We start from the raw sequence: 25,525 nt of genomic DNA, 5'->3' as shown, positions 1-25,525 counted from the left end.
ATTCAGTTTGCCTACCGCTAAACCAATTTCTTTAATAATTTCTCAGAGAAACATCCGTTACGTTTTTAATAATCGGAAAAAGAAAAAATCAGGAATCAATCTAGTAGTTTTAATGTTAAATTTTTTTTCCGAACCAGTGTCCTTACATCTTTTTTTTCTTTGATCGCCGCAAACGTTGTTACGAGGGAATCTTACGTGCCGTTTTCGCCAACGATTTTATCGGGCACGCGAAAATATAAAGTCTCCGCGGAATCGAGGTGTGCCGAATTGCAGTTTGAAATAAGTTGCCCGTGGGGATAATCCATGGACTCAGCAGGTGTCTCGATTCACCAGGGTTTCACTCCATCTTCCGTTGACAGACAAAATCCCCTACACCGAGCAGGCTAGCGGCCGTCGCGATCTATCCTATTGACCGTCTGTCCAATTAGGACAGCGAAAACTTAATTAACCGTTCCGATGGACTCGATGAAAACTGGATGGTCGCCCCGCAGACGCCCGCGAGGAAACTCGATAATTAATACAAATCCAGATGTGCAGCGTTCGATAAAAACAATTACCCGCTAACCATGATTGATAAACAATTGATCTCAGTTGGGGGATGGTATTCGAGGCACAAGTAAAATATATACGACTGAATAATTCAGTTGTCAACGATTGGTCGCTCGCGATCACGCGGTAAACGTAAAGTCCTACTGACGAACTACGGAAGATTCCCATTAAGTCACGTTAATTAATCCTTTGCGCTCGAAAAGTTTCTCACTAAATGCTCTGATGAGATAGAAATAATATTTTTTAACGCTAAAATTACCAGGCGGATTAAATTAGAAAAATAACAGATGTTTCTCTGAGAAATTATTAAAAAAATTGATTTAACAATACACAAACTGAATTGTAAATCAATTGAAGTCTCGACAGTTTTAGTGTTAAAAATAGCTCAATGAGAAATCATACGTAAATTAAAAAACAAAGAACTAACATATAATGAAAAATAAAACTTTAATACTTATTGTTATTTTAATTAAATTGTAATTTTTTATATTTAAAATTTATTTTTAATATATTAAATTAGTAAAAATTAATATTGAATTAAATAAATATTAAATATTAAATGAAGATTAAATTGTATGAGTTTGTTTGTATTATAATCGGTGGCCATTGGAGTGCAAAGGATTAATGTGGAATAAAACTGGGTTAAAAATTGTGAAACTACGATCATTCGACTGAAAAAAGTTTATAAGACAAAAGATTATTTCTTTTTTTTGTAAAGTTTTATATAATTGAAATTGTCTACTTTGTAATTATTAATGGATATTGATCAAGACAACTATCTTACCGTATTCTATGGATTCAAATCTGCTATCTACACATACCATTCGCAATGTAGGCATGAATAATGAAATAAACAATGGTGCCACGATAGTATTTATATACATACTGATCTTTTCTTAATTTCCACTGTATCGACGAAAAAGAACATTTTTGGCAAAATTGTGTTTTAAGATATTTAATTTGAAAGTATACCAAAAGAATATTTTTCAAAATGATGCTGAATGAAGTGTATTGTTAGTGAAGAATAAAGTGACGACAAAGTATATATATATTAATTTTGTTCTGAACAAAAAATTGCACGCTAATAAAAAATTAATTTTAATTATTCTTAATTTTAATCTTAAATTATTCTTATACTGTCACCATATAAATAATTTAATAATATCAATTATTATTTCATATAAATATTCTCTTCTCAATGTCTGAATAGCCAGAAAAGGTTTAGGATATAATAATTAAAGAGGAAAGAAAGTCGAGTGGATACAGTTTTTTATTTGTTCAAAATGGAACGTTAGTCGGCTCAATGTTATCTGAAGTGAAACATGTCCTTAACAGATTTAATAATTGTTCATAGAAGCAGGTTTTCGCCGGAAGTGGTCGATGTCATCCATGGATTCCGCGAAACTTCTCTTTGTAAAAGAGAATACCTTACAGGAGAGTTGTATTTCCTATAAGGAAACGCAGTTTTTAAATAAATTGTACATAAATAGGACAATAATAATAAAACGCAATAAAATCGACGGACACTTTCAGAATGAGAATTTTTTAAAGTATTAAAATCATTTTTCATAGGAACTTTAATTACATATCAGACTTTTAAATAATTAAAACAAAAAACTATGCACTATACTTTTGTTATTTAGAATATTTATTTAGATATAGAAAACTAATATTAATGTTGCAATCTAATATTAACCCCTTACCCTATGATTTTTAACTGCACACGTTAGGACTACTTCATGATTAATAATTTACTAAAAAAATACAGGGATATCATTCTTATCCTATATTAACGTTTACTTTAAGGCGTAATAGTTGATGACAAATAAATAATATTTCATTTGGACTGGAAAGAACTGAATACTATTCGTATTTACTAAATTTTGTTTGAAATCTTCATCATGAGTCCCACACGATATTATAAAGCAAAGAGTTAATATTAATATGGTGATATTCGTACTTAAAGGGTTAAGGAAAGGTGAACAAATTAATATTTTCATTAAATTAAAGTAACGATTTACGAAGTGAATCGATTACAGAGTATAACTTCTATCGGCGTAAGCATTAGCCACAGTACATTGATTACCTGACTGTTAATATTTCCTTGAGGCAGTAATCTCAACTTCTGTGGCTCGCAGTCAACAAGGACATTGTCTAATTGAAGTGAATTCTTACTGGGGGAATTCATGAGATCCTCCAGCGCAAATGATCTTTTACCATTTGTCCAACCGTGACTGTATTGGAACGTCTGACAAATAACAGTTGTCAACATCAACGACAGAAAGAAACAAATGAATGCATATCTGACGGCCATCTGAAAAATTCATAAAACGACGCCATCTTGTTATTAGAGATATTAAACGAATGTTTTAACAAATGAAACAAATATACCTTGAAAGTTCAATTAATGGATAAATGGATATTATAATGAATATATAAATGAGTTCAAAAACATCAATAAAAGATATTAAAAATGTGATAAACATCACATGTTCTATTGAAAATTCCTTTATCCAAATTCTGTTGCCCCTCGATTATGTTTAAACTAATGAAAATAATTATAATTTCAAACTATAAAAATATTTTTAAATTAATTCCATAACATTAGTCACGTTATGTTAATAATAATACGAAAACGTTTGACCTCATGCCAAACCAAGTCAATTTTTCAAATGTAAAGTCATAATACTACATACTAAGAATACACTTTTATGCCTTTTTTTAAATAGATTCCAAAATTTATTCAGAAACAATTTCCTTGTTCAAAATTGGTCTAAATTTAATTCGTGCCACGGAAACAACAGTTTCCGGTCGCAAGTACTGTTACGCTATAAATCGATGCAAACGCGTACCACGGATTCCAGACAGAAGCGTTTCTTGGCACTCGATTTGCATTTGTACCTTTTTCATGCACCTTTTCCCTGAAGCTGAGCCACGAAAAAGGTAGTTTGAACAGACCATGTGCAGTGAGTGTGAAAGCAAAACAATGGATTGCTCAAGTCACGGTTGGCTTGACGGATCAATGATCCGTTTGAAGCAATGCAATTTAAGAACGAGCATAGCTCCGACTGTTAACACTTCCGTCACCTGTTTTAATCAGAAACGAGCAACGTTTTCTGAAAGCAGTAAGCCTAACGTAAAGAATAAAATACGATTGTACTTGTAACTTTATCATCACACTTCGTAGATCAGAAATAAATGATTTTGATGAAAAATTAGAAATGATAAATACAAATTTTAATTAAAAATAGATCAAAAACATTCTGATGTTTAGATACCGCATTTATACACTTTTAGTTTACAAAGATCATTAAAATGCAATGAATTGAGAATATAATTTAACATAGTTATTGTTGTAAATTTAACGCTATTACTTATTATTTATTGTTAATTTAACGCGATTACTGTAGAATATTAAGCCTTTATTATTTACATCGTTTATTTTCATTCATTATTATATAACTTTAGTAATTATAATTTAACTAAAATATGTTTAATAAATTATAATTATGAAGGAACTAAATATACTTTACTATGTACAATTGAAATTTGTATTTTATAATTTTCACGATTATACAAAATCTAGTACAATGAAAACTTTACGGGGTTAAAAGTAGATTAAAAGTTGACAAAATTTTTAATTCAGTGAATAAACTTTGGCTAACTCGAGTTTTCCTAAATTCATCGATGAAATTGTTATTGAGCCATTTTTAAAAATGTTTCATTATCGTAAATATTATACGTACTACTGTAATATTTAAATAATAAATAATAACGTTTAAAAAATTTAATTTTACACGCTCTAACTTAACTCTGATTTAGTCTTAAATATATTATTGAAAATGTTACTACCTATGTTTTTAAAAATAAGAATTGTTCGAAGTTTCACATCCGACTTACGTTACACGTCTGCACGTTACAAGGAATGTTTAGATCTTGAGTAATTTCAATAACAATTTCGAGGGGAAACATGATACTTGACGTGACGCAATGAAAGATTAAATGACACAATACACCTTTACGCAATTTACCACAGCAATTTTCACGTCGTCCAAATGAAATCGTCGATGGAACATCGCAAAGTAAAGTGCCCGATAATTTAATTGAAAAGGGCAGTCGAATTTCTACTTTAAACTTCATCTATCGGCACTTTCATTTGTTCAATTAACAAACAATTTACGTTCTTCACTATCGTACACTAACCGTCGATCGAAAACAACTGAAATATTCTAAACAAAATAACGAGAAAAAATACAACGTAAAGAACTTGTATTAATATTTAATAACACTTATTTTGTATCGTTAATGCAATGAAACCTACATGTCAACAAATAAATTTCTATTTTCACTGTGTTTCTATTTTCATATTTTAACGTGTTCAAATTTTGCTTATTACTAAATAAATAGTTTACTATTTTCTATACTGTTATGTATGTAGTTTTTTCGTTCACTCGATCTTTTATTCGTTCCATTGTTTTCATTTGGCGATCAGTTATCGTTTTAGATATTTAAATTTTCTCTTTTGTTCTATAGTCTTAAAATAATATTTGTAATAATTTCAAAATTGTATATTGTTGTAAATTGCAAATTGTAATACGAAATCGTAAAGTTTATTTTTGACATAAGAAAGCCCAATAATTTACCAATTCTGTATACAAAATTGTCTATTAATGAAGAGAAAAATAGGACAATCGATTCTGTGCTCTTAAAAAATAATAAATTACTTTTCAGTAATAAATTTAACTCAACTTAAATAATTTAATAGTAATAAAAAATAATTCATTATTTTTATTTAGTAAATGATTTAATTATCATTACATTTTTCAATTTGAAAAATGTAAGTGCAGACGCTGCATCGAGCAGCAATTTATATTTCTGCAGTCCTTCAAAATTGATGAAATGCAACATAGACCGTTCTTGTAGATACCCATTGAGTTACAAGATTCGTTGCTCTACCATCGAACTCTTCAAAGTCACGCTCGATTCCATCCATTTCACAAATTAACTCGCAGATTCCCCGATTAGCGAGCTCGTTAAACGAAAAAAGAAGGTCTCTGGTTCTCGTATGTTAAAACGCATTTACTTAAATGTTCGAGACAGCGTTACGAGTAGTCGCAACAGTTCGGAACGTTCCTCGGCGGCCGCTCCAGAATCACGATTGTCAAAAGGAGAGAAAGAAGAAAAGGAATGGCCGAACATTTATCTGCATTGCATTGACAACCGAACAGCGGGTACACGAAGCGTCACGTGAGGGGGTTTTTTCGAAAAATTTTAGAGTACCCTCGTACGTTTCCACGTGCTAATTTTAAAGGAACCATTAACGCTACGCGCGTCCCCGGTCATTAAGATAAGAGTAAGTGCTACTAAGTGTCCCGTGGATAAGAGACGTGACCAGCATCTCTGTCGCATAGAGACGATCCATTTCTCGGGGTCGTTGGAAACGCGCGAACGTGTCCACCGTATTTGCATTGTTCGACCTTAGTCAATAATGGCGATACCACGACCTGCAAAGGCGCTCCGCCGCCGATTTTTCCAACCCTTCCGCGTCCAAGTTGGAATTTACGCACGCGATTAATCGCGGATTCCTCCGGACCAGCGTTATGATGATTTTACACAGTGGCAATGGACTATAATAGACTTTAGTTGTTAATTTTGATATATTACTTGCTTTGTTGAATTATTAATGATAATATATTAATTATTTTATTTAGTTATTAATTACAATATATTTAATTATTCAATCTATTTAGATAATAAATTTCAGTTATTAATTTCTCTTACAGTAATTTTCATTTAATCGTGTTTTTAAATGAATTTAAGGTAAATACAGAATAAAAAATATATTTGAAGCAATAAACTATTCGAGTTATTGTTATTTTGATTTTAAATTAAAATTTACTCACATACTTATGAATCATTCAATAGTTTAATTAATTCCTCTATTATTTTGATTAACCTTCTATAATTCAGTAAAATTCGTTTCTTCCCAATTGCGTTGCTTCACAGATTCGACTAATTCACAAAGATAAATAATATTACTTAGTTTATATTTAAATAATTGAGAATAAAATACGAGGAATGAAAAAAATATTTCGAATATTAATCTAATTAACACACCAGGACATAAATGTTTATTACTTTAAAAAATAATATGCAATGTATGTTTCTATTAGTATCTTCAAAAGAGTTAAAGCAATTTATAACGAAATAATACTCGTAAAATTTGTTCATACGACAATATTTAATAGTTACAAGAAAATAAAGTCACAAAAAATATATGGACAAATATCTCACGCGCATAGAACGGCGCACAAATTTGTTAAACCTTTATATCAATATTTCCTCTGTCATCCATTTCAAACGTAAACGGTCCTGTACGCGTTTATCAAGAATTCGTACGCTTGAATGGCCATGCAAATTGTCCCAGCACGTTTCGGCAATAAATTTTATTCGTCGGATTAAAAAATCAATACGACAGATTGAATCTCACGCGAATAACTCACTACGCAATCAAAGAAATCAATCATCCGAAACTGCAATCCGAACAAGGGAAGAAAAATAATCGTGCACTCGATAAACTGTGATCTCATGCCATTCTACTGGCATTGCACGTACCGATCAAAAGTTGATTTTTTTTATTTTGATCGATTCCTGCATCTCTTTTTCATTCTCTTTTATAGATTTAATCTATAGTACTTTCCCACTAGTTTATATCGTTTTATCTCTTTTTACTGCTGTTATAAATTACGTCACTGTAACGATTGCGAAACATGTTTTAACAATCCTTTGTTTGTCGTTATTTCAGATAATTATTATTCGTAATTAAAATAAATATTTAATATTTTTATTTGTCATCGTCATGTTTAAATAAAATACGATCGACTTCAATCTTGAATTTAAAATATGGGGGGCACTCTTGAATCGAAAAGAGGAAAGTAACACTTTAAGTGATAAATTACTTCATTTAATTATTAATTATTAAAATTAATTAGTAAGAATTAAGATAATTTAAAATATGTATATTTATTTTATGTCATGATTAATCGATCATTCTACATTATAATAACGTAATTTATATTTTGGCAAATAGCTACTATTCTATAATTATAAAATACTATACGATAATGAAAGAAATGAAATAAAATGCACTGATATTAAATATTATATGTTGTATAAAAAGTTATTAACAGTTTCTCTTTAAATTTTATTAATATTACAAATAGTTTAATATATTATTTATTTTTATAAATAAAATATTAACGAAAGAAAGAATAATAAATCACACGTAAAATAAATATTCATTAATCTTACTGTTAATTGAAATTGTCCCGTTTTATGTCACAAATTTATATTTATACAATAAACAGTTATGAATAATACTATATAAAAATGATGCAAACAAAGCTAAATAAGTTTTTATTATTTATTTTAATAAAAAAATGCTGTTAAAGGCAAAAAATTAATTTCTATTTAACTCCAATTCTTTTTAATAAGTAATTCATATTTCTTGTTTATTAAAATATCAGACACACTAGAATTTTAGACTTCTGATTAGTTTGAGTATTGCTTTCAATCATTCACATAATATTCGCATGTAACTCATTTTATATTTCCGTAATTACAAAGTCTGTTATTCCGTTTATTTTGCTTACGTCTCATCAACAAACATTGGTCTATTATATTTTACTTTGGGTGCTACTAGCTCCATTATCTGCAAGCGGTTTGTTAAATTATTTTCTTTACGAGCGGCATATTGCCTAATGACTTTAAGTTTACATTTCGGCACCCTTCTTTATAGATAGGAAGGAAATTGCTTCGAAATGACACTTGTTAAATGTGTACAATTTTAAAAAATAGCAAGATCTTCATTAAAATTCTAGTGTTTCTTTCAGATTACATTTTTGAACGGCATACTGTTTATATTAAGAGATGACTATAAAAAATTATTGAATATATAGATATAATTTAAAGGAACTTCTACGTTCTGAAATTTTTGTTAAGGAAATTGAGATCTAGCTAATTAAAAGAAAGTAATTTAAAATTCTAATGCATATTGTGAATTTAATTAAACACATATATTTCGAATGTGAAATTGACATTTTTGCTAATTAAAAAATAATGAATAACGTACTAATAATTATATAATGGCAATATGTATTAAAAAAAAATAGAATATTCCTTAAAAATGAGTAAGAATGTGAATTAAAAAAAAGAACAAGTGATTTCAATTTCTACATGTCATATTCTATGTTCTTGTACAACATACAAAAATTTAAAATACGAATTCTTCCAGAATACTATTTAGAATTATACTTTTCCCAGAATATTATTTAAAATCTATTGCAATACAGTTTTTAATATAAAGGAACAATTTCTTTTCAATCTCTTTTTTACCTAGTCCGACAATTAATTTACAAACAGATGCATTGTTTAAACATTCGTAAGAGAACAACATTGAACTTCAAACGATATCGAACATTGTATGTAAAGAAATACAGAGATTAGAAACATTTACATACATTCTATAAAAAAAAAATATCGAAAGTTCACTAAAAATGTACATCAATTCTTAACAAAACCACGTATATAAAATAATATAAAATTTTTATCGCCATTATCGTACCTTAAAATTTCTCTGTAAGCTAGATCAGACCAGTCAACGTCCCGAAGAGTCAGTTGCCTCAAATTTTGAGATACTGTCACGAAGGATCGTTTGAAGCAGCTTTATATAGGGAAACCATGTCTCACCCTTCATTCATGCCCTTACTAAAACCCCTTCCCTTGAATCGTTGTATACGTTATACCATATTATCAAAAGTTTGAGGTGTCTCCATTTAGTAACCTACAATAAAACAAGCGATACCGAGACAGCTAATCATTATTAGGGAACATTGTAGCAAACCTAGTCAGACTAGAGCAAATTATATAATAAATTTTAATTGAGACGTTAAAAGTTTCCAAGGGGTTGTTAAATCCTGCGAACAATGATCTACCGTAGCTTGTATAGTACACTCTGCGTTAATTTACGTCGTACAATTCAAAAGGGGCTTGACGAAGAGCCAGTAATGATGAAAGTGGTTTATTACTACCAATTACTGTCAGAATGCACTGAAATGTTCGAAGAATGATATTATAATAATATACATATTATTAAATATTAATATATATATAATTATAACATATATTATTATATATATATATTATACAATATTTCAAATATTATACAATATATATTATACAATATCTAACAAATATATAAATCTATAAATTCATTGCTCATTCCTTTATGCCTGGATACATAAAGGAATCTTTGTTTATAAGTTCTTTGTATAATTAAAGTTCACTTAAGTTCTTTTTGTTTTATCGATGCCTAAATAAAAACACCATTTGTTGTTCAACAATAACATTTATTTTGTTCAGTTATTGATAAAAGCGTCATGTATAAAACAGATCTTCTGTACATTTGTAATATCATTACAGATCACACTCAGTCTCCAGTATCCATTATACATCCTTCTTAACAAAAACTTACGTTCCCTAAATACGTTCATCTCAAAAAATAGATAAAACTAAACATTAAATGTCATTTCTGTGAAGAATATCAACTGAAAATATATTCACCTTCGTCGTAAATCACTGTGACGATCTTATACTACATTAGTTTCTAAATTCATTACAAGAACAACCGCAAGTTAAATAAATGTAAAATTTACCACACAGTGATACCTTAACAGCATAATGTCGTAAGACATAATTCGTGTTGTCGTTTCATTGTGTGCACGATCTATTAAATATCCATATACTCGTTACTGTGAGAACCGCGTGTTTTACGTGACAAATGCCAAAAATGCAACATTACAATTATCCACTGTGTGGCAAGCCTGTGCTCATATTTATAGAGAATACGTGTACTGTCTTCTATAGCAAAATCTAATGCATAAAAGTAATTGTATGACTTAAATATCACAACATTCTTACCTAAAAATTTGAATAGTATCAACGTATTTAATATTAAATAAACATGGCTCTAAACGACAATGTTCAAGATCCTGAGTCTCATCCAAGTTAAAATAAATACCTTCCTTTGTTAAAGAGAAGTTTAAATGTGGTTGTCAAACAAAAAGTAATAAAATATACTTCAGTACTATTAATTAGTAAACTTTAATAAATCTTGGATATGTACTTTTTCATGTAAGAATTAATCATGTGATAGTAACTACTAAAAACTACTATACGATGCATTGAAAACTTTAAACGTACAGATTTGGACATTTTAAATAAAATTTGAAAACGTCGTTAACGGAAGTTGAACTGCTGTAAGTACATAAATAATATGGCTATATTTTGTATCATAAAAAATGTCAATAATATAAAATAGTGTCAGACTGTTCAACAAGTTTTTTAAACAATATGAATAAAATGACGTGTATTCCTGTACTTTGAAGAAAGTACTAATTTACCTCAAACAATTTGAAAATGTCTTACATAACACTCTACTAGGTGACAACTCAATATTTTAGCCTGTCCTCGTATGCAATAAATTAGATCTTTGGTTAGCTTATGTCCATATGTTCCATATGTGATAAGGATCACATTGTAAAAATCAGTGTGTAAAATAAAATTATTAATCACAATTTCAATAATTTCTGTCATGCTAATTTTAAGTCATTTGTATTCTTTGCACTGGATTTTTAGTGCACATTCGGCTTGATTGTAATAATCAAATTCATTAGTCCGTCACTAATCCTGTCCAAAATAATATATGGCACATATATGTCACATAATGCTTGTTTAAAAAATTTTCAATAAAACGTCTTCATGTATCACTTGAAAAAGAATCATCCATTGTCAAGTTAATTGTAGAATTTCTACTGTTGTCTGAGTTCATTGCAATATATCGCCTTCTTAATATTTCTTGTAAATCATTACATGGACTGTTCTCGCGTTTTATATGAAGGGATCGTCCTCTTGGAGATCTGAAAAATTATATAACACCAAATTGTAAGCTACAATAAATGGTTTTATTCAAGTGTAGAAAAGTATAGTAATTTATATTACTTAGCAACTGAATTCAGTTGAATACCCTCGATACTTTTAAAGACATCACTAATAGATGCTTGGGAATTTAATGGAATTCTTTTATGTTCTTCAACTTTGTGATCTTGCAGACTTGCTCTCCTTGCAATATGAGGAGTTGTAGGTGGTGGTAATGGCGACAGCGGTGGTGGTGGTGGTGGTGGTGGTGGTGGTGGTGACTGTGTTTGTATCACATTGTCAGTATTAGTTCCATTTACTAAAGACGCAGTGGACGTATCTAAAATATGTTTAATGCCCTTTTTTCAATTAAATTATACAGTAATAAATAGTAGAATAATCATTTTGTACTTATACATACATCTAGATTGTTTGTTACTTTTAACTATCGCTGAAACTTGTTCCCTAAGTTCTTGAAGTTCTTGCTCCAATGCAAGCAATCTAACTTCTGACCCGAAACTAATTGGTTCCAATAAATCAGGCCTAACATTGGAAAACCTGATATAAAACAAATATTACTGGATTAAAGAACTGTTAAATTAATGAAGCAATGTGAAACTTAATCAAATTAAAGGACTACCTTGCTTGTCCAAATCCATTTGTATCTTTACAGTCACTACTGGTTTCTTCATTGATCATAGAACTTGACATTGAATGTAAAGGTGTAACACTGACATATATTTTTGGTGGAGGTTTTAAAGGTAAAAGTGAACCAATTCTACGAACAATACTTCTTCTTTTTCCATAGTATTTCGGTGGTTCACACATCTAAAATACAACTGAAATTATGTCACAAGTTCGCACTAGTTTCTTAGTACCAAATATAAAATAAATTAATAATAAAGCAACTGGAACTATAAATAAATTTGTATGAAACGACGGAAAATACAATTACGTAAAAATAATAGATCTATATAATACTGGGTTAGTAATCCTTCTAAAATACAAGATAAAAATATTTGTCACCAAGTTTTTTAAAATCAACTATTAAGTAAGTTGATCACAAATGAACAGGAACTATAAAGAAATTTTTATGAGACAATAAAAGAAACAATTACGTAAAAATAATAGATGTATATAATACTGTGGGTTAGTAACACATGGTATTCACACACAGTCTTTGCATAACAATCAAAATTCAACACTTTACCTTCCAAATTATTCAGTCTCTTTTTGAAAGTATTTAATTTCACACCTTAATTGTTGAATTGAAATACCAGCGTATACTGTACTTCTTATAGAGAACATCAGGGTCATACGAAATTCGAAATTAAAATAACTTCTTTACCATTGACGCAAAGCCAACATCTGACAGGTTGTCGTATCTCGAAGGCACAAAGTTCAATGAAAAGCGGCTTAAAGATCAAACATTGAAATATGTTTTTTCTCAAGATACAGTAAAAATATATTTTGTGTTATTTGTTTTCTCTCAATTCTAATTTTTGGTTAAAACATTTCCTATATATATTAACGAAAATTAAGAATATATGTTACGATGTTCCTTTTCCTTTTTAAATTTCCTTATAATAGTTCTAAAAAATTGTCTACTATTATTTCTATGTAAATTCATTAAATTAGACAAGGTTCTTAATTATATGTAGTAACCATTTTCAGAAATAATTCTACAAAGCAAACTAAGATAATAACAATCAATGACAAAATTATGGTTTCAATCTCACTTTTAAGCTGTAAGGATTAAAATCCACCAATAACGGCGCGTAACTCATTTAGCGTAAGTCTTTTGGACAGATAGCACTGCCGCGCTCATTCTAATTTGCTTAAGACGCATTATTATTAGTAAGTTATCATACTTTAAAGAAATTTTTTGTCGAAACGCAGTCTCTATCGTAATTTCATTAATCTTGATTTTCATGATATTTTTATTTGAACAATTATCTTAAACAATTATCTTAACAATTATCTTAAAGATATTTACAACACATACCCATTTAATCGAATATTTTATAATATAATATGTTCCATGTATCTTAATTATTATGACTATTGTCTATTGTTTAGACTACTTCTTATTTTCATTATATTTTACGATACTTTATGGCTACTTATATGGAACCGGTGTCATATTTTTAAAGATTTCAAAATCATTATTATTTTTCTTAAATGGAACTATGTAGTTATATTTATACACTCATTATAACCAAATAACATTACAACAAATTCAGTAATATATTGTTATAGATTATAAATGTTGAATGTGTCTAGCGTACACTCAACAGTTTTAAAATATTTATTACAATGACGAAAACTTTGCTAAGTAAAATAGTTTTCATATTATATATAAATATAGTCAAACTACTGTTTAGGGAATCTACCTCCAATAATCCAGATCTTCACATACGTTATTAAAGTCACCTTCTTGAATATCTTCAGAAGCATATCACCTTTAGCGTTATATCGTTACACTGAACTTCGAAAAAGGCGTTGAAATAGAATAATTTTTTAAACAAGAATTCTGCCAAATAATGTAACAAATGAAAGTTACGAACATTATAACAAGAAATATTTACTCGCATGTCTTACTACGACTTTTCCATATAATCTTCGTTATTGTATAAAATGTTATAAACATCACTTGCTTGTGTGAAAAAATTGGATCGTGAGCAATATATTTTTTAATAATAAGTAATATAAATAAAAATTTACAATTACATTATTTATTTAAACGTAAATGTATATTTTTTGTATAGATAGATTTCTCTTGTCATTGTACTTAAAAAAGCATTGCGATAAATTGAGAACAAATTATTATTTACCAAAATATTTTTGAAAAATGTCGTTATTAAATAAGATGTTTAAATCTGTTTCAAATTTTGGATTTTCCCAGGGTTACAATTAATAATGAAATCCCTATAAATGTACATCTATTTTTGTTAGGACCAGAGATGACCTTAAATTAGTTGTGAAAACAAGTGATCTGAAATATTTATAGTGTAATGAAGTGCCGTTGAACATCTTATATGATGAAAATATTTTTCAAATTATTTCGGTAATTAATAATATTTAAAAATTTATTTAAATAAAAAAATTTTTGTTTTAAAAAATAATAGTATTGCAGACTGTATATGCACCATTGGCCTTCTAAAAACACGTAGTCCTGTGAATGTAATACTCCTTAAATCAATCATTTTTCTCTTTGAACATTCTTTTTGTAATGGTAACAGTAATGGGAAATTATAGCTTGAAACAATTACGTGAATCATCCTGTATGGCTTCATTTGGTTCAACAATTTTACAACTTATTGTTGAAGTAACTATAGGTGCTTTAACAAATCGACACAACATATAAAATAATTAATTTTAAATTAATATTAATTTTGAAATGTTTACTATTAATAACTGCATGATCGTTGATTTTCAATTCTCTAATCAAGAAAAATCTGCATCGAGGTGGTCATATCATTAGAAACTATTTAATAAGGCGGCAAATTTTTCTTTAAATCCGTTTACACTTAAACCATGTTTCAGGAAATACATTGAACTTAAAATTATGTGTTGCTTTTTTTTGCTTTCGATTTATAAAATCTTTGGAATACTTCTTTGTACAACGTAATATAAAATCTTCAGAAGTATCAATCATTGAAGTATATTACTTCACTGCAAATGGCTTTACTTCCACAAAGATTCAAAATTGTAAATCATATTAATAAATTTATGCAAATGCATTGAAACTTTGCAAAATTTTTCGTCTTTAAATTATGCAATTATGCAACTAAGATTATATAATAAACCGACTATAAGTAATAATATTAAATATTATATTACAGAAAATATTGATAGAAAAAAATCGAAGCAGAACAGTGAATATAGAAATATTAGTACACTATTTATATATATATATATATATATTTAAGTATATACTTACATATTTATATGTACCATCTGCGGACTCCTTAAACATATATCCAAGGCCGGAAAGCTACTTACATTTCACTTGTGAAAGATATTTTATTAATAACTTTTTAATGAACAATAAGCGCCAATTAAATCTTTTTGCAAGTCATTTAGAAAAATTAATTAATAACATGTTTATAAATGTTAATATTATTAGGAATGGGTCTCCTAAACAGCAATTTTACCATAAAATAATTAGTACTTCATATGTATAAATCATTATGTTTTAAAATAGTATGAACATTATATGAGTGGACATGTTCTATCACATTAATGAATTTAATTAATTTTAACATTAGTTATAACATAGTGTAAGTAGACGAATATGATTTTATTGAAACAAAATAATCTATATCTATATACAAGGTCCAGTAATAAATAATTATCGAACTATCAGCATTATATTTTCTCAAATTTAATAACGCAGCAAACTTTCAAACTCGATTTTTTCGAAAATGAAATCTCAGATAAAGAAATTTTATATTATACTGTTTTTTTATTTTTTCAATAAAACATGTTAGGAAGTTTCATTATAAAATATGTATAATAAAAAATATGTATTATGTATATAAAAAAATGTTGAAATTTTTGTAAAACAAATGTATTAATGAATTATTTTTAAAAAACTCATCTACTGTAATTGTCGATAAAATGTTATTGAAATTAAATTTTTAAAAATTGACAAAAGGAAATTATAAATACTACTTTTAAAGAAAGAAGAGTTTAATTTTTTTTTGTTTAAGAAAAAAATTGTTTCTTTATAACAGAAATTTTATTTGTATTTCTTATTATCATATTCTATTTCTGTACCAAAAATTGTTAACATATTACTTGCATCATATGTATTCATTTTTCTTAGGTAATTTTATATTTCTTTTATATGGTAAACAACAAATTAAATAATGTATACATATGTACATACACATATATTTACATATAATGTTTATGTACATATGTGCATATGTATGTCTATTCATACAATCTATGTAAAATAGCAGCTAGTTTAATGTACAATAAACTTTGTAATGTCCATGTTGGCATTCTCTATACAAACGTTCATATAATTGTTATAGAACACAAACTTATTAAATACTTATTTATATAATATTTACATTTACAGTTAAAGTCACATATTACACTGGTTTAACCCAAATACACATAATATCATTCTAAATTGATTTGGTTTATAACATAACAATTTCTTGTGCATGTTCTATGGCACATAATACAATTGCAAGCCTGTGTTGCCAACTTACAACTGGTTTGCAAAAAACATTATATTTTTACAAATATTTTGTTTAAACTAAAAGGTAATAAAAATGGATAATCGTAAGGAAACTGTATCTCTTTGATTCACTGAACATTACGTGAGCTATTAAACTTTTTATCACTATTAATTTGTTACATACCATATGACTGTACATACATTACTGTTTATACAATTTTATATACATATAAGGCATATATTAATAGGTAAATTAAAATGAAAAATATATATTGTGTGGAACTAATAGAGCAATATCAAAATGAAAGTGTACTGATAAGTTTAACTTAAAATAAGAACAAATATTTCTACAAAATATAGATGTGAAGAAATATTTTGGGGAAGATGTACCATGCTTTACACTTATCGAATAAAATATATATAATAGTACATAGTCTGTTTTACCTTATTAACAAAATGTGACATATGGTGAGTAAAATAAATACCCTTAATATTCAAACAAAAAAAAAAAAATTGCAATAACATTTTAAGAAAATGACCATATTCCCATTGCTGTATACAATTAAAAACTATTTTTTAACAATTATGTATATTCTTATTTAGAATACACAACAAAGTTGCATTATTGAAAAAGACAAAATATTCGTTAACCGCAGATGTATTCATTTACACTGTCCATCATGGCACATACTTGGAATTCAGAAAGATACAAAACGGAAGCAGAACCAAACCCTTTTTGAAGGGATACTCAATAGGCTGTTATTGTACTGTAGTGTGCACAAGAAATATACTATGTTTAAATAGTATGTATAAAATTTACATCTGTTAGAACCTTAACAGAATATTCTTTCACAACCTCGTTAGGATAAACGTCTCACGCAGGCGGTCTACATGTATCGTACATTTTTCACAACTTCACTAATTTTTATCAAATAATAAATGAAATTGAATTCTTTTATAAGCACCAGTTTAACAGACCTAGTATGATTTTTTGATATCGTCTGGTCGTTTGTATCTTCTTTTTTTTTTTTTATTAAATAGCTATTTTTTCTAAAAGATTTTATGTATATAAAAACGTTAAAGCTCACTGCACACACATTTGAGTTTTAGTGCAAAAATATCAAATGCTGTGTGATTAGGATTGCCAGGCTTGTAACATTTAGATATCTATTAATTTTTTTTCTTAATATTTATAATTCATCTTGAAGCTTGAAATTTTTATTACAGTTCATCGTCGATATGTTTACTTCCATGTGCCTGTACATGAGAAGAAGTTTGTATTTCTTGTTTAATATGAATAGAATGTTCGCTTTTCTCTTCTTTAAATGTTCGTACCTTGTCTTCAAATTCTCTAGGTAAATTGGAGGACATAATATTATGATTGTTTATGTTGAGATTAACGGAATGATCAGTATTCGATATAATTTTCTGATTATCTGGAATATGAGTAGTTTCATCTTCAACCTTCTACAACATTGTTTCTCCGCTATCTTTCATTATTGTTTTTACATGTGACGAACTTATTTGTGTATCTAATAATTAAAAGTCATTATCATTTACTGAAGAGTCTTCGTACACTTGTTTCTCAGCACTATTGTTGTTAGTAATGGTTTCCAAAAAGTCTAGATTACGTAACCAGAAATTTTCCAAAGCTTTTGTAAATTTAGCGAAATGTTCCTTAATGTATTTTCTTCTCTTTTCTCTTTCTTCCAATTGGTCAATCTCGCTTTGAAATTGAAACGAAATATTCAAAATAACATTGTTCGAATTAATAACTTCTTCACTTATATTATCCACGATATCTTTGAAATATCATTTTTTATACCTTTTAATGTGGTCTTTATATTTTCGAATATTAGCTTCCTCTGTCTTTTCTGCCTTTTCTAATTCTGTTAATACAAAATATACAAAATCTTCAAATTTTCCAACCTTAATATCTTCATTCTTCTTAGGCATTTTATCAACATATTTAGATATTTCTGTCTTTCTACTTTGGATGGTAAATAAATCCCCTATAAATTCTGCAATAGCAGAGTCATGCTCTATAGGTTTCTTTAATATATCCAATTTTTCGAAGCTTTTCAAATCTTTTTGCCAATTATTAATTACCGTATCGTAATAGGAATTTTTGTCGGATTTTTCTTCCACTGATTTTTCCAAATATTTTTGTGCTTTATTAGTTATTATTTCACGGTATTCTTTGTGAACTGTTTTACTAAAGTGATCTAATTGGGCAAGATGTGTAATACTTTCGTCTTCTACTTCAAAAATACCTGGCACTAACTGTCTCAGAAATTTATAATTATTATCTTGTGTAATACCGAGTTGTCTTGATTTATCAAACTGTTCAGGATTTAGACTTTCAAATTTCATTGTCTTTAGCATTGTTGTAACAGTATTCATATTTAACACCATACGATCCATCTTCGTAAGTAAATGTTGTTCTAATAATTTTTGTTTATTGGAATCCATTAATTGGCCCATTTTCGTAATGGACGGATTTGATGAAACTTCAGTTAACTCTTCTAAAAACCATAAAACTCTACTTTGTAGAGACACTTCTAATAAATTATCTATTTTACCCCGTGACTTCATTATCCAATTATAATAGTTTTTTAATATAAAACTTCTAATTTGTAAGCCTCCATTTTCCTTTGTATCCGCATATATCTGGTTGACAAATACTTTCTTCAACTGACGCCATTGTTTTTCTATTAACGTATTGTCTTCTGAATCCTTCACAAGACGAGGAAGTCTATGCGACGATGTGATTCTCACTTCTCCACCAAGCGGATCTTTGATAATTTCAGCACGTAAATTAGAAAAGACAACTACGTCCTTTTCATCTTCTTCATGTTTCATCTCGGAGACCATTTCCAAACCTGTTCCACTGCTTCCAGATGTCTGTTATAAAAAAATATCTATCGATTTTTAATTTCATTTTACAAATATACATGTAAAAATATACGACTTCATAAGTATGGATACTAATGTTATTACAAGCATATTTGTATATTACAATTAACTGAAGAAGGAAGTAAGAATGTAATAAAAGTATAGTAGATGTAGTAAATATAAAATTCAACAATTTAATTTCTTTAAAAAATATAAAAACTTAAATAACAATTTACATTACATAATATTACGAGTAAGTAAAAAGTATGTATAATTGTTTTGCTATAAATCATAAATATTAAACAAAAAATATCTTGTCAAATAAAAGTGTGCGGAGTACCATGATGAATTTATAAATGACCTGATATTGTCGACTGATTTTCTTCATTTACAAATGATTACTTATAAGAAAGATGTAAGTTTCTCTCTTTTAATACAGAATTATTAATCACAAAAATATAGAAAATAAATCAATATCGTTTTATATGAATCAATATCCAAAGGAGAATATATTCAATAAAAATGATTGCCAAACACCAAGGAATACAGACCTGTAGTATCATTTGTCGTGTAAGTAACAATCCTTTCAATCGTTCAAACATTGACAAATCAGTAGGCGCTTTTAGTTGAACATCTTCATTCAAGAAGAAATTTCCTATAAACAAATCAAAAACACAAATTACAGTTATATTATTAAAAAAAAAAATAGTAAAATATATATATATATAGTAAAATATATTAATATAGTAATTTATAAAATATATAATAAAATAATAGTAATTTAAATTAAATTCAATAAAGAACATAATCTGAATAGAAAAGAAAATTTAATTAAATATTTAATGAAAACCTTTCATACTACTTATTAAGGCATAAGAATTTCTCACCAATAGTAACTGTAAGATCACGATTAGCAGCTGCATTAGCCTTTAGTAATTCAAAACCTTCAACACTGAACAAAAATACAACTGGTATAGTTATATCAACTTCTTTTCCATCTCCTGACATTGCAAACATAGATGAAGTTGCAGCACTAGAACCAACGACATTATCTAATACTATTCCAGCAATAGCACCAGCTTGTTGAATCCGACTTGCCTGAATCACAATACATAACTAAATAAAACTCGTCCTAAGAAACATTTGTAATCTGCTAAAAGAACATTTACCTTTTCTATAAACATACAATTCCCACGATCCATTACTACTATCTTGCCTGCAAGTTTATCCACATTAAGAAGTTCAGTACAAGCTGTAGTTGGGTATGTAAGAATAATTTTTCCAGTAACTTTGTTCAACCCTTTCAGTTCCAGCCCAAAATGTGCTGGCCCAGCCAATAATGTCACTTTTTGTGGTGGATTTGTATTTGGTTTTATAAATGTAACTGCCTGTAGTTTAGTTTCAGTTTGCTGTGACTGCATTTTATTCATTTCTACGATTTCTTGCATGAACAACAAACCTTCTTCCGAATCCTGCAGCGTTTTTGCCTGTGAAGTTAAAACGTACACGTTTTTATTTAAATAAAAGTATTTGGCTAGAGTAATTCATATAGAAGAAATTTTATTCTACATCAGAAAAAGTATGTAAAAGTTCAGCTCGTCCATCTGCTAACGTTAAAGTTGTTATTCCCATATCGCTCAATAATTTCAAATGTTCCAAGTTGTTAGCCTACAATAAAGAATAGTTTTTTTTATCACTTGTTTAATAAATAAATATATACGTAACTAACAGATTCGTGGCCGGAAAATTTTTCAGTTCTTTAATATTCATTGCCGGTGAAAATGAAAAAAACCTTAATCTAATTGTCGCAAATTTCTAACGTTAAAACGAGGACAAAAATTAGAAAAACTGTTTTGAAATATTAGTCTTCTAACAATCTGTTGTTTGAAATGAAGAACATTCCATTAAAGAAGTCACAAATGAAAAAGAGCAGAAGAATAAAATATTTTGAATGTTATTATATTTGATAAAACGTGAATTTAGGTCAGCAATCGCGAATGTGTTAATTGCAATATTATATAATATACTATTACCTGAAATTCTTCAGCTCTTAATCTTCTTTTTAGTGTTCGTCGTGGACACACATCTTCAACCATATTTCTCAAAGGTAAACGCACTGATGCAGGAAATAGATGTAGACTATTAGGACAAATACGATCCATTTCGTCCACGTGCACCACATCACGTTCGAAATCCTGCTTTATTTCATGAAGTAGTATTTAAAGTATAAATAGGTAACTTATGATGAAATGTAATCTTATATAATTGCTTAATCATTTAACTACTAAAATAAACGCAATTATGATTTAATTATTTATACACTTACCGAAGAAACATTAGTTCTTACAGAAGCAAGTGTTAATGGTAATAGGTGTCCTTCGGTTGTAAAAATGAATTCATCTAAATCTAACACCAATTCGCCTGGTTCCGCGAATAATAGAAACAAGTATTTAAATGTTTCTGACAATACAAAGCTATCCATTGTATCATCATGTTTATTAGTTCTAACATCAGACACAGCTGCGTAACCGCACGGTACTCTGGCATAAGTTTGTAAACTTTTTAATACCTTACGCCCAACTCCTAAATAATAATGATCGCCTGTAGCACGATAAAGAAAGTAAGTTGATTCTAAAAACTCGGGTCTTAAAGGATGATGTCCCCAATGTATCTGTGATCATGTAAATTTATAAACATTATTTAAATGAAATAAAAATACATTTTACACTAAAAAGTCAATAGCAACCTGAAAATCTGTAGTAAATGCTTCTGGTATAAAATTATGTCTCTGCATAACTTGATACAGCATTTCATGTGTTTCGACAGCAGGTTTAATGTCACCTTTTAATACCTAAAATATAAAACACCAACTAAAGGAATACAGCAATATTCGAAAAATAAATAATCAAAATATATTAGTATTAAGTAAAATTTACTTGTAAACCAGGCCAAAAAGCTAATAAAGCATCCATAAAATTTTTGGAATTTGTGTTTGGTCTGTGCATATGTACATCTAACAACATCGGTCCTTGACTTACGTACTTCATTACAGCTTGATAATGTTTATTAAATCGTCCAAGATACTTTTCATCACCTATGCATAACATTAATCTTTAAAATATTGCTGTCTAATCTAATCTAATCTAAACAATACTAAATATTGCTTTAATATAAAATTATAAAAATAGAAACAATCAAATAATAATTACCTAGTAAAATATATGCCTTCAGACAATATTCATAGTAGGAGTCTATACCTGCTCCTACACCAGAATCTCTTCGCACCCAGTCACCAGAATGTACATTTAATACAGAACCCATTAAGTCAGTACCACGATGACGCATTCTCCATAAAACATCCATCGCTTTCTGTGCTTTTTCCTGATTCATGTAATCTCATGTAGCATAATTTGATTGTCTTATAAAATATCAGTAAAAAATTCTTATCACCTCAAAAACTGATTCTCCCGTTAATCTTGACAGTGCTGCCATTTCTAAAATCATGCTACCTGCACAGGCTGTACATGTTTCTCTTGATACTTCTAAAGGTACACCTTTCATACCATATTTTAAATTTATCTAAAAAAAGCATACAATCAGATTTTTTAAATATATATCAATTTTTTTACATTCTACCATAAGATAAGGAATCAGAATTTTATTACTCTGCCATATGGTATCCCCGTTGTTGTGTTAAATGCAGGTAGAAATCTGTACCCCAAATCTTTTGCTAAATTTAAAAGTTCACCTCGATACCATGGCATTATATCAGCTCTTTGTTGCAAATATTCTGCTAGTATATGGCCACTTAGAAGACCTCTGTTAAATAAATCATTTAAAACAGGAACATTAATTATTTTAAAGAAACACAATATAAAAAATTAAAGTATATTAAATAGCATGTTTTACCCAAGCATTCTAATATTAGTTTCAAATAGAGAAACAATAACATCTGTGTCGAAGTTAACATCTCTGGCAACAAGTTTAACTGCATTTTCAAATTCTTCTAAATCCCCCAACACCTAATATGTATCAAATAAATATACATCAGTTTATGATGTATTGTCAAAAATTTATGATTTTTCTATAATATATAAATAACTTTTTCATGAACTCACCACAAGTGTGTCTAACGTATCAACCAATGTAAGTGAAAAACTGAAAGTAAATAATATACAAATACAATTACATTTCCTAACAAGAGTTTCTTATAAAAAATGATCTTCTAATTACAAACAATTTAATATCATGAATATATGTTTTTACAAAATTCTTCCAGTTTAAAAAATGTTATAAACATAAAATTTTTTTATATGGAATAAAATTTCTAAAAATAATTCATTGAGTTGAAGTGTATGTTTACACTATATATAGTAATAATAATAATAAATTTTTATTCTTACTTTCCCAATGTGAAATCTATATCACCCCTATTCGGTTCTGACCCTCTATATCGCCCCTTACAACTTAATGGCATTAATTCATCAGCAGGATATGCATTATCCTTTAACGTAAAAATTAACACTTTTATTTATCGTATCAAATATTAGCCATATGTACATTTTCATAATGATTTTAATAAAAATTCTATATTTATTTTACAACTAATATGGAAATAAAAAAACTTCTGTGCACGTAGGAAATTAGATATTATTTTTCCAGATTTCACTGACTTTCTAAGATGTATCTTATTTCCACTTTTTAAAAACAAATTTTATTCAATTTATTTGTTGTAATATTCTTTTACCTTCTTAGTACTTCTATACATTTATTAAAGAATTTTGAAAGAAATTATTTAAACTTTACCATATAAGCATTATATGCGTGATAAAACATATCTCTGGACTCTTCCCTGTAATAAGATAATAACATGGATAAAAAGTAAATTATCAAACTATCTAAAGAAATATATAATAATACAAACTTTAACGTGTTCCGTTCTTCCTTACTCATATATTCCAATGAATCATCTTTGGATGCAACTAACAATGCTTGTATACTACATCCAAACATAAGTAACCCCCAAATCAAAAAATCACAAGCCATTTTTTTAGACTGGCAAAAGTGTTCCTCTTGATGTCAAGATCTTGTACTTGTAGTAGTGCGCATTGTCTTTCATAGATTTTTGTGATTTATTTCATCAAAAGATCATTGTAGCACATAATCAAATAATATAATTCATCACTGACTATAAATGCACCTATTTGTGACACGTTTTCGTTTTGTTAGCAATTTTTATCTTGGTGTCTTCTGTAACATCTTTCATAAACACAAGCACCATAAACTTACTGAAATATAAATCTTCTATGTGACATTAATTATTAATGAAACAAGAATTCACACCACTCAGTCCTTGACATTGCTTAAAAATAACTTTCAGTACGAATGGAAAATTGAAAAGTAATTTTAAAGTAGACAGTCCCTACTAGGTTATAAAAGTTTTGATTACTGTTTTAAGTAAGTTAATGATGTGTCAAAATATGAGTGACAGATGATAGAAGAAGTATATATAATTAAATATAATGCAACAAGAAATAAACTGGCAATAATAACAGGTGATTGCGTATTTTCATCAAGGCCAGATGATGTGGCTACTGTCAATTTGCTGTTGTTCAAACGATTTTCCACCTCGAGTTGTAATATATATGCGTAGGCGACACCATATGTTTCGTAACACTTATGATGTTTTTATATTATATCAGGTATTTTAAATTTGAATTTGACATAGTTGGGTTAAAAATCGTGTTTGCAGAAGATTTAACAAAATGCAACAGCATATTCACAATTACAACAGCAAACGTTTTCTTCGAAAAACTAATCTCTTAATGAGAGCACAATTGAGTAGGAGAAATCACGTGACTACCAGACAATTTATGGAAATTTATCAGAAATTTAAACAGTGATATGTTA

The 25,525-nt window shown here is 28.2% G+C and overlaps 3 protein-coding genes across 4 annotated transcripts; all 3 read right to left on the bottom strand.

Annotated features, from left to right (window-relative positions):
- Positions 1 to 1,811: 1,811 nt before the first annotated feature.
- Positions 1,812 to 9,280, bottom strand: Crz (corazonin). Its single transcript, XM_076374614.1, has 3 exons — positions 9,173 to 9,280; positions 2,636 to 2,863; positions 1,812 to 1,997 (listed from the first exon to the last, which is right to left on the bottom strand). Exons 2-3 carry the CDS (start codon positions 2,861 to 2,863, stop codon positions 1,887 to 1,889), a joined length of 339 nt encoding a protein of 112 aa, XP_076230729.1. The 5' UTR covers positions 9,173 to 9,280; the 3' UTR covers positions 1,812 to 1,886.
- Positions 9,281 to 9,935: 655 nt separating this feature from the next.
- LOC116431953 (uncharacterized) lies at positions 9,936 to 12,938 on the bottom strand. Its single transcript, XM_031988124.2, has 5 exons — positions 12,734 to 12,938; positions 12,164 to 12,351; positions 11,945 to 12,081; positions 11,608 to 11,863; positions 9,936 to 11,525 (listed from the first exon to the last, which is right to left on the bottom strand). Exons 2-5 carry the CDS (start codon positions 12,349 to 12,351, stop codon positions 11,366 to 11,368), a joined length of 741 nt encoding a protein of 246 aa, XP_031843984.1. The 5' UTR covers positions 12,734 to 12,938; the 3' UTR covers positions 9,936 to 11,365.
- Positions 12,939 to 17,728: 4,790 nt separating this feature from the next.
- On the bottom strand, positions 17,729 to 25,483 carry Edem2 (ER degradation enhancer, mannosidase alpha-like 2). 2 transcript variants are annotated; one of them, XM_076364872.1, is made up of 17 exons: positions 24,540 to 25,483; positions 24,422 to 24,467; positions 24,019 to 24,119; positions 23,734 to 23,773; positions 23,525 to 23,637; positions 23,281 to 23,434; positions 23,066 to 23,194; positions 22,825 to 22,996; positions 22,552 to 22,709; positions 22,362 to 22,466; positions 21,942 to 22,286; positions 21,649 to 21,813; positions 21,185 to 21,283; positions 20,785 to 21,102; positions 20,503 to 20,713; positions 20,167 to 20,270; positions 17,729 to 19,624 (listed from the first exon to the last, which is right to left on the bottom strand). In XM_076364872.1, the coding sequence occupies exons 1-17, from the start codon at positions 24,659 to 24,661 to the stop codon at positions 18,533 to 18,535; spliced, it is 3,474 nt and encodes a 1,157-aa protein (XP_076220987.1). In that variant the 5' UTR covers positions 24,662 to 25,483; the 3' UTR covers positions 17,729 to 18,532. The 2 variants fall into 2 exon arrangements, with proteins under 2 accessions (XP_076220987.1, XP_076220988.1); XM_076364873.1 differs by having other exon boundaries at positions 21,649 to 21,810.
- Positions 25,484 to 25,525: the final 42 nt, after the last annotated feature.

Source organism: Nomia melanderi, chromosome 2, assembly GCF_051020985.1.
Source record: "Nomia melanderi isolate GNS246 chromosome 2, iyNomMela1, whole genome shotgun sequence".
Lineage (NCBI taxonomy): Eukaryota > Metazoa > Arthropoda > Insecta > Hymenoptera > Halictidae > Nomia > Nomia melanderi.
This window is presented reverse-complemented; position numbering and strand designations above follow the sequence as displayed.

Coding starts and splice junctions, on each gene's coding strand:
- Crz (XM_076374614.1), bottom strand. CDS start 2,863: ATGGCCGTCAGATATGCATTCATTTGTTTCTTTCTGTCGTTGATGTTG. Junction 1,998..2,635: donor AAGGAAATATTAACAGTCAG/GTAATCAATGTA, acceptor GTTTCCTTATAG/GAAATACAACTCTCCTGTAA.
- LOC116431953 (XM_031988124.2), bottom strand. CDS start 12,351: ATGTGTGAACCACCGAAATACTATGGAAAAAGAAGAAGTATTGTTCGT. Junction 11,864..11,944: donor AAGTAACAAACAATCTAGAT/GTATGTATAAGT, acceptor AACATATTTTAG/ATACGTCCACTGCGTCTTTA. Junction 11,526..11,607: donor CAACTGAATTCAGTTGCTAA/GTAATATAAATT, acceptor ATAATTTTTCAG/ATCTCCAAGAGGACGATCCC.
- Edem2 (XM_076364872.1), bottom strand. CDS start 24,661: ATGGCTTGTGATTTTTTGATTTGGGGGTTACTTATGTTTGGATGTAGT. Junction 24,468..24,539: donor GAAGAACGGAACACGTTAAA/GTTTGTATTATT, acceptor ATCTTATTACAG/GGAAGAGTCCAGAGATATGT. Junction 21,103..21,184: donor TTTTACATACTTTTTCTGAT/GTAGAATAAAAT, acceptor TTAACTTCACAG/GCAAAAACGCTGCAGGATTC.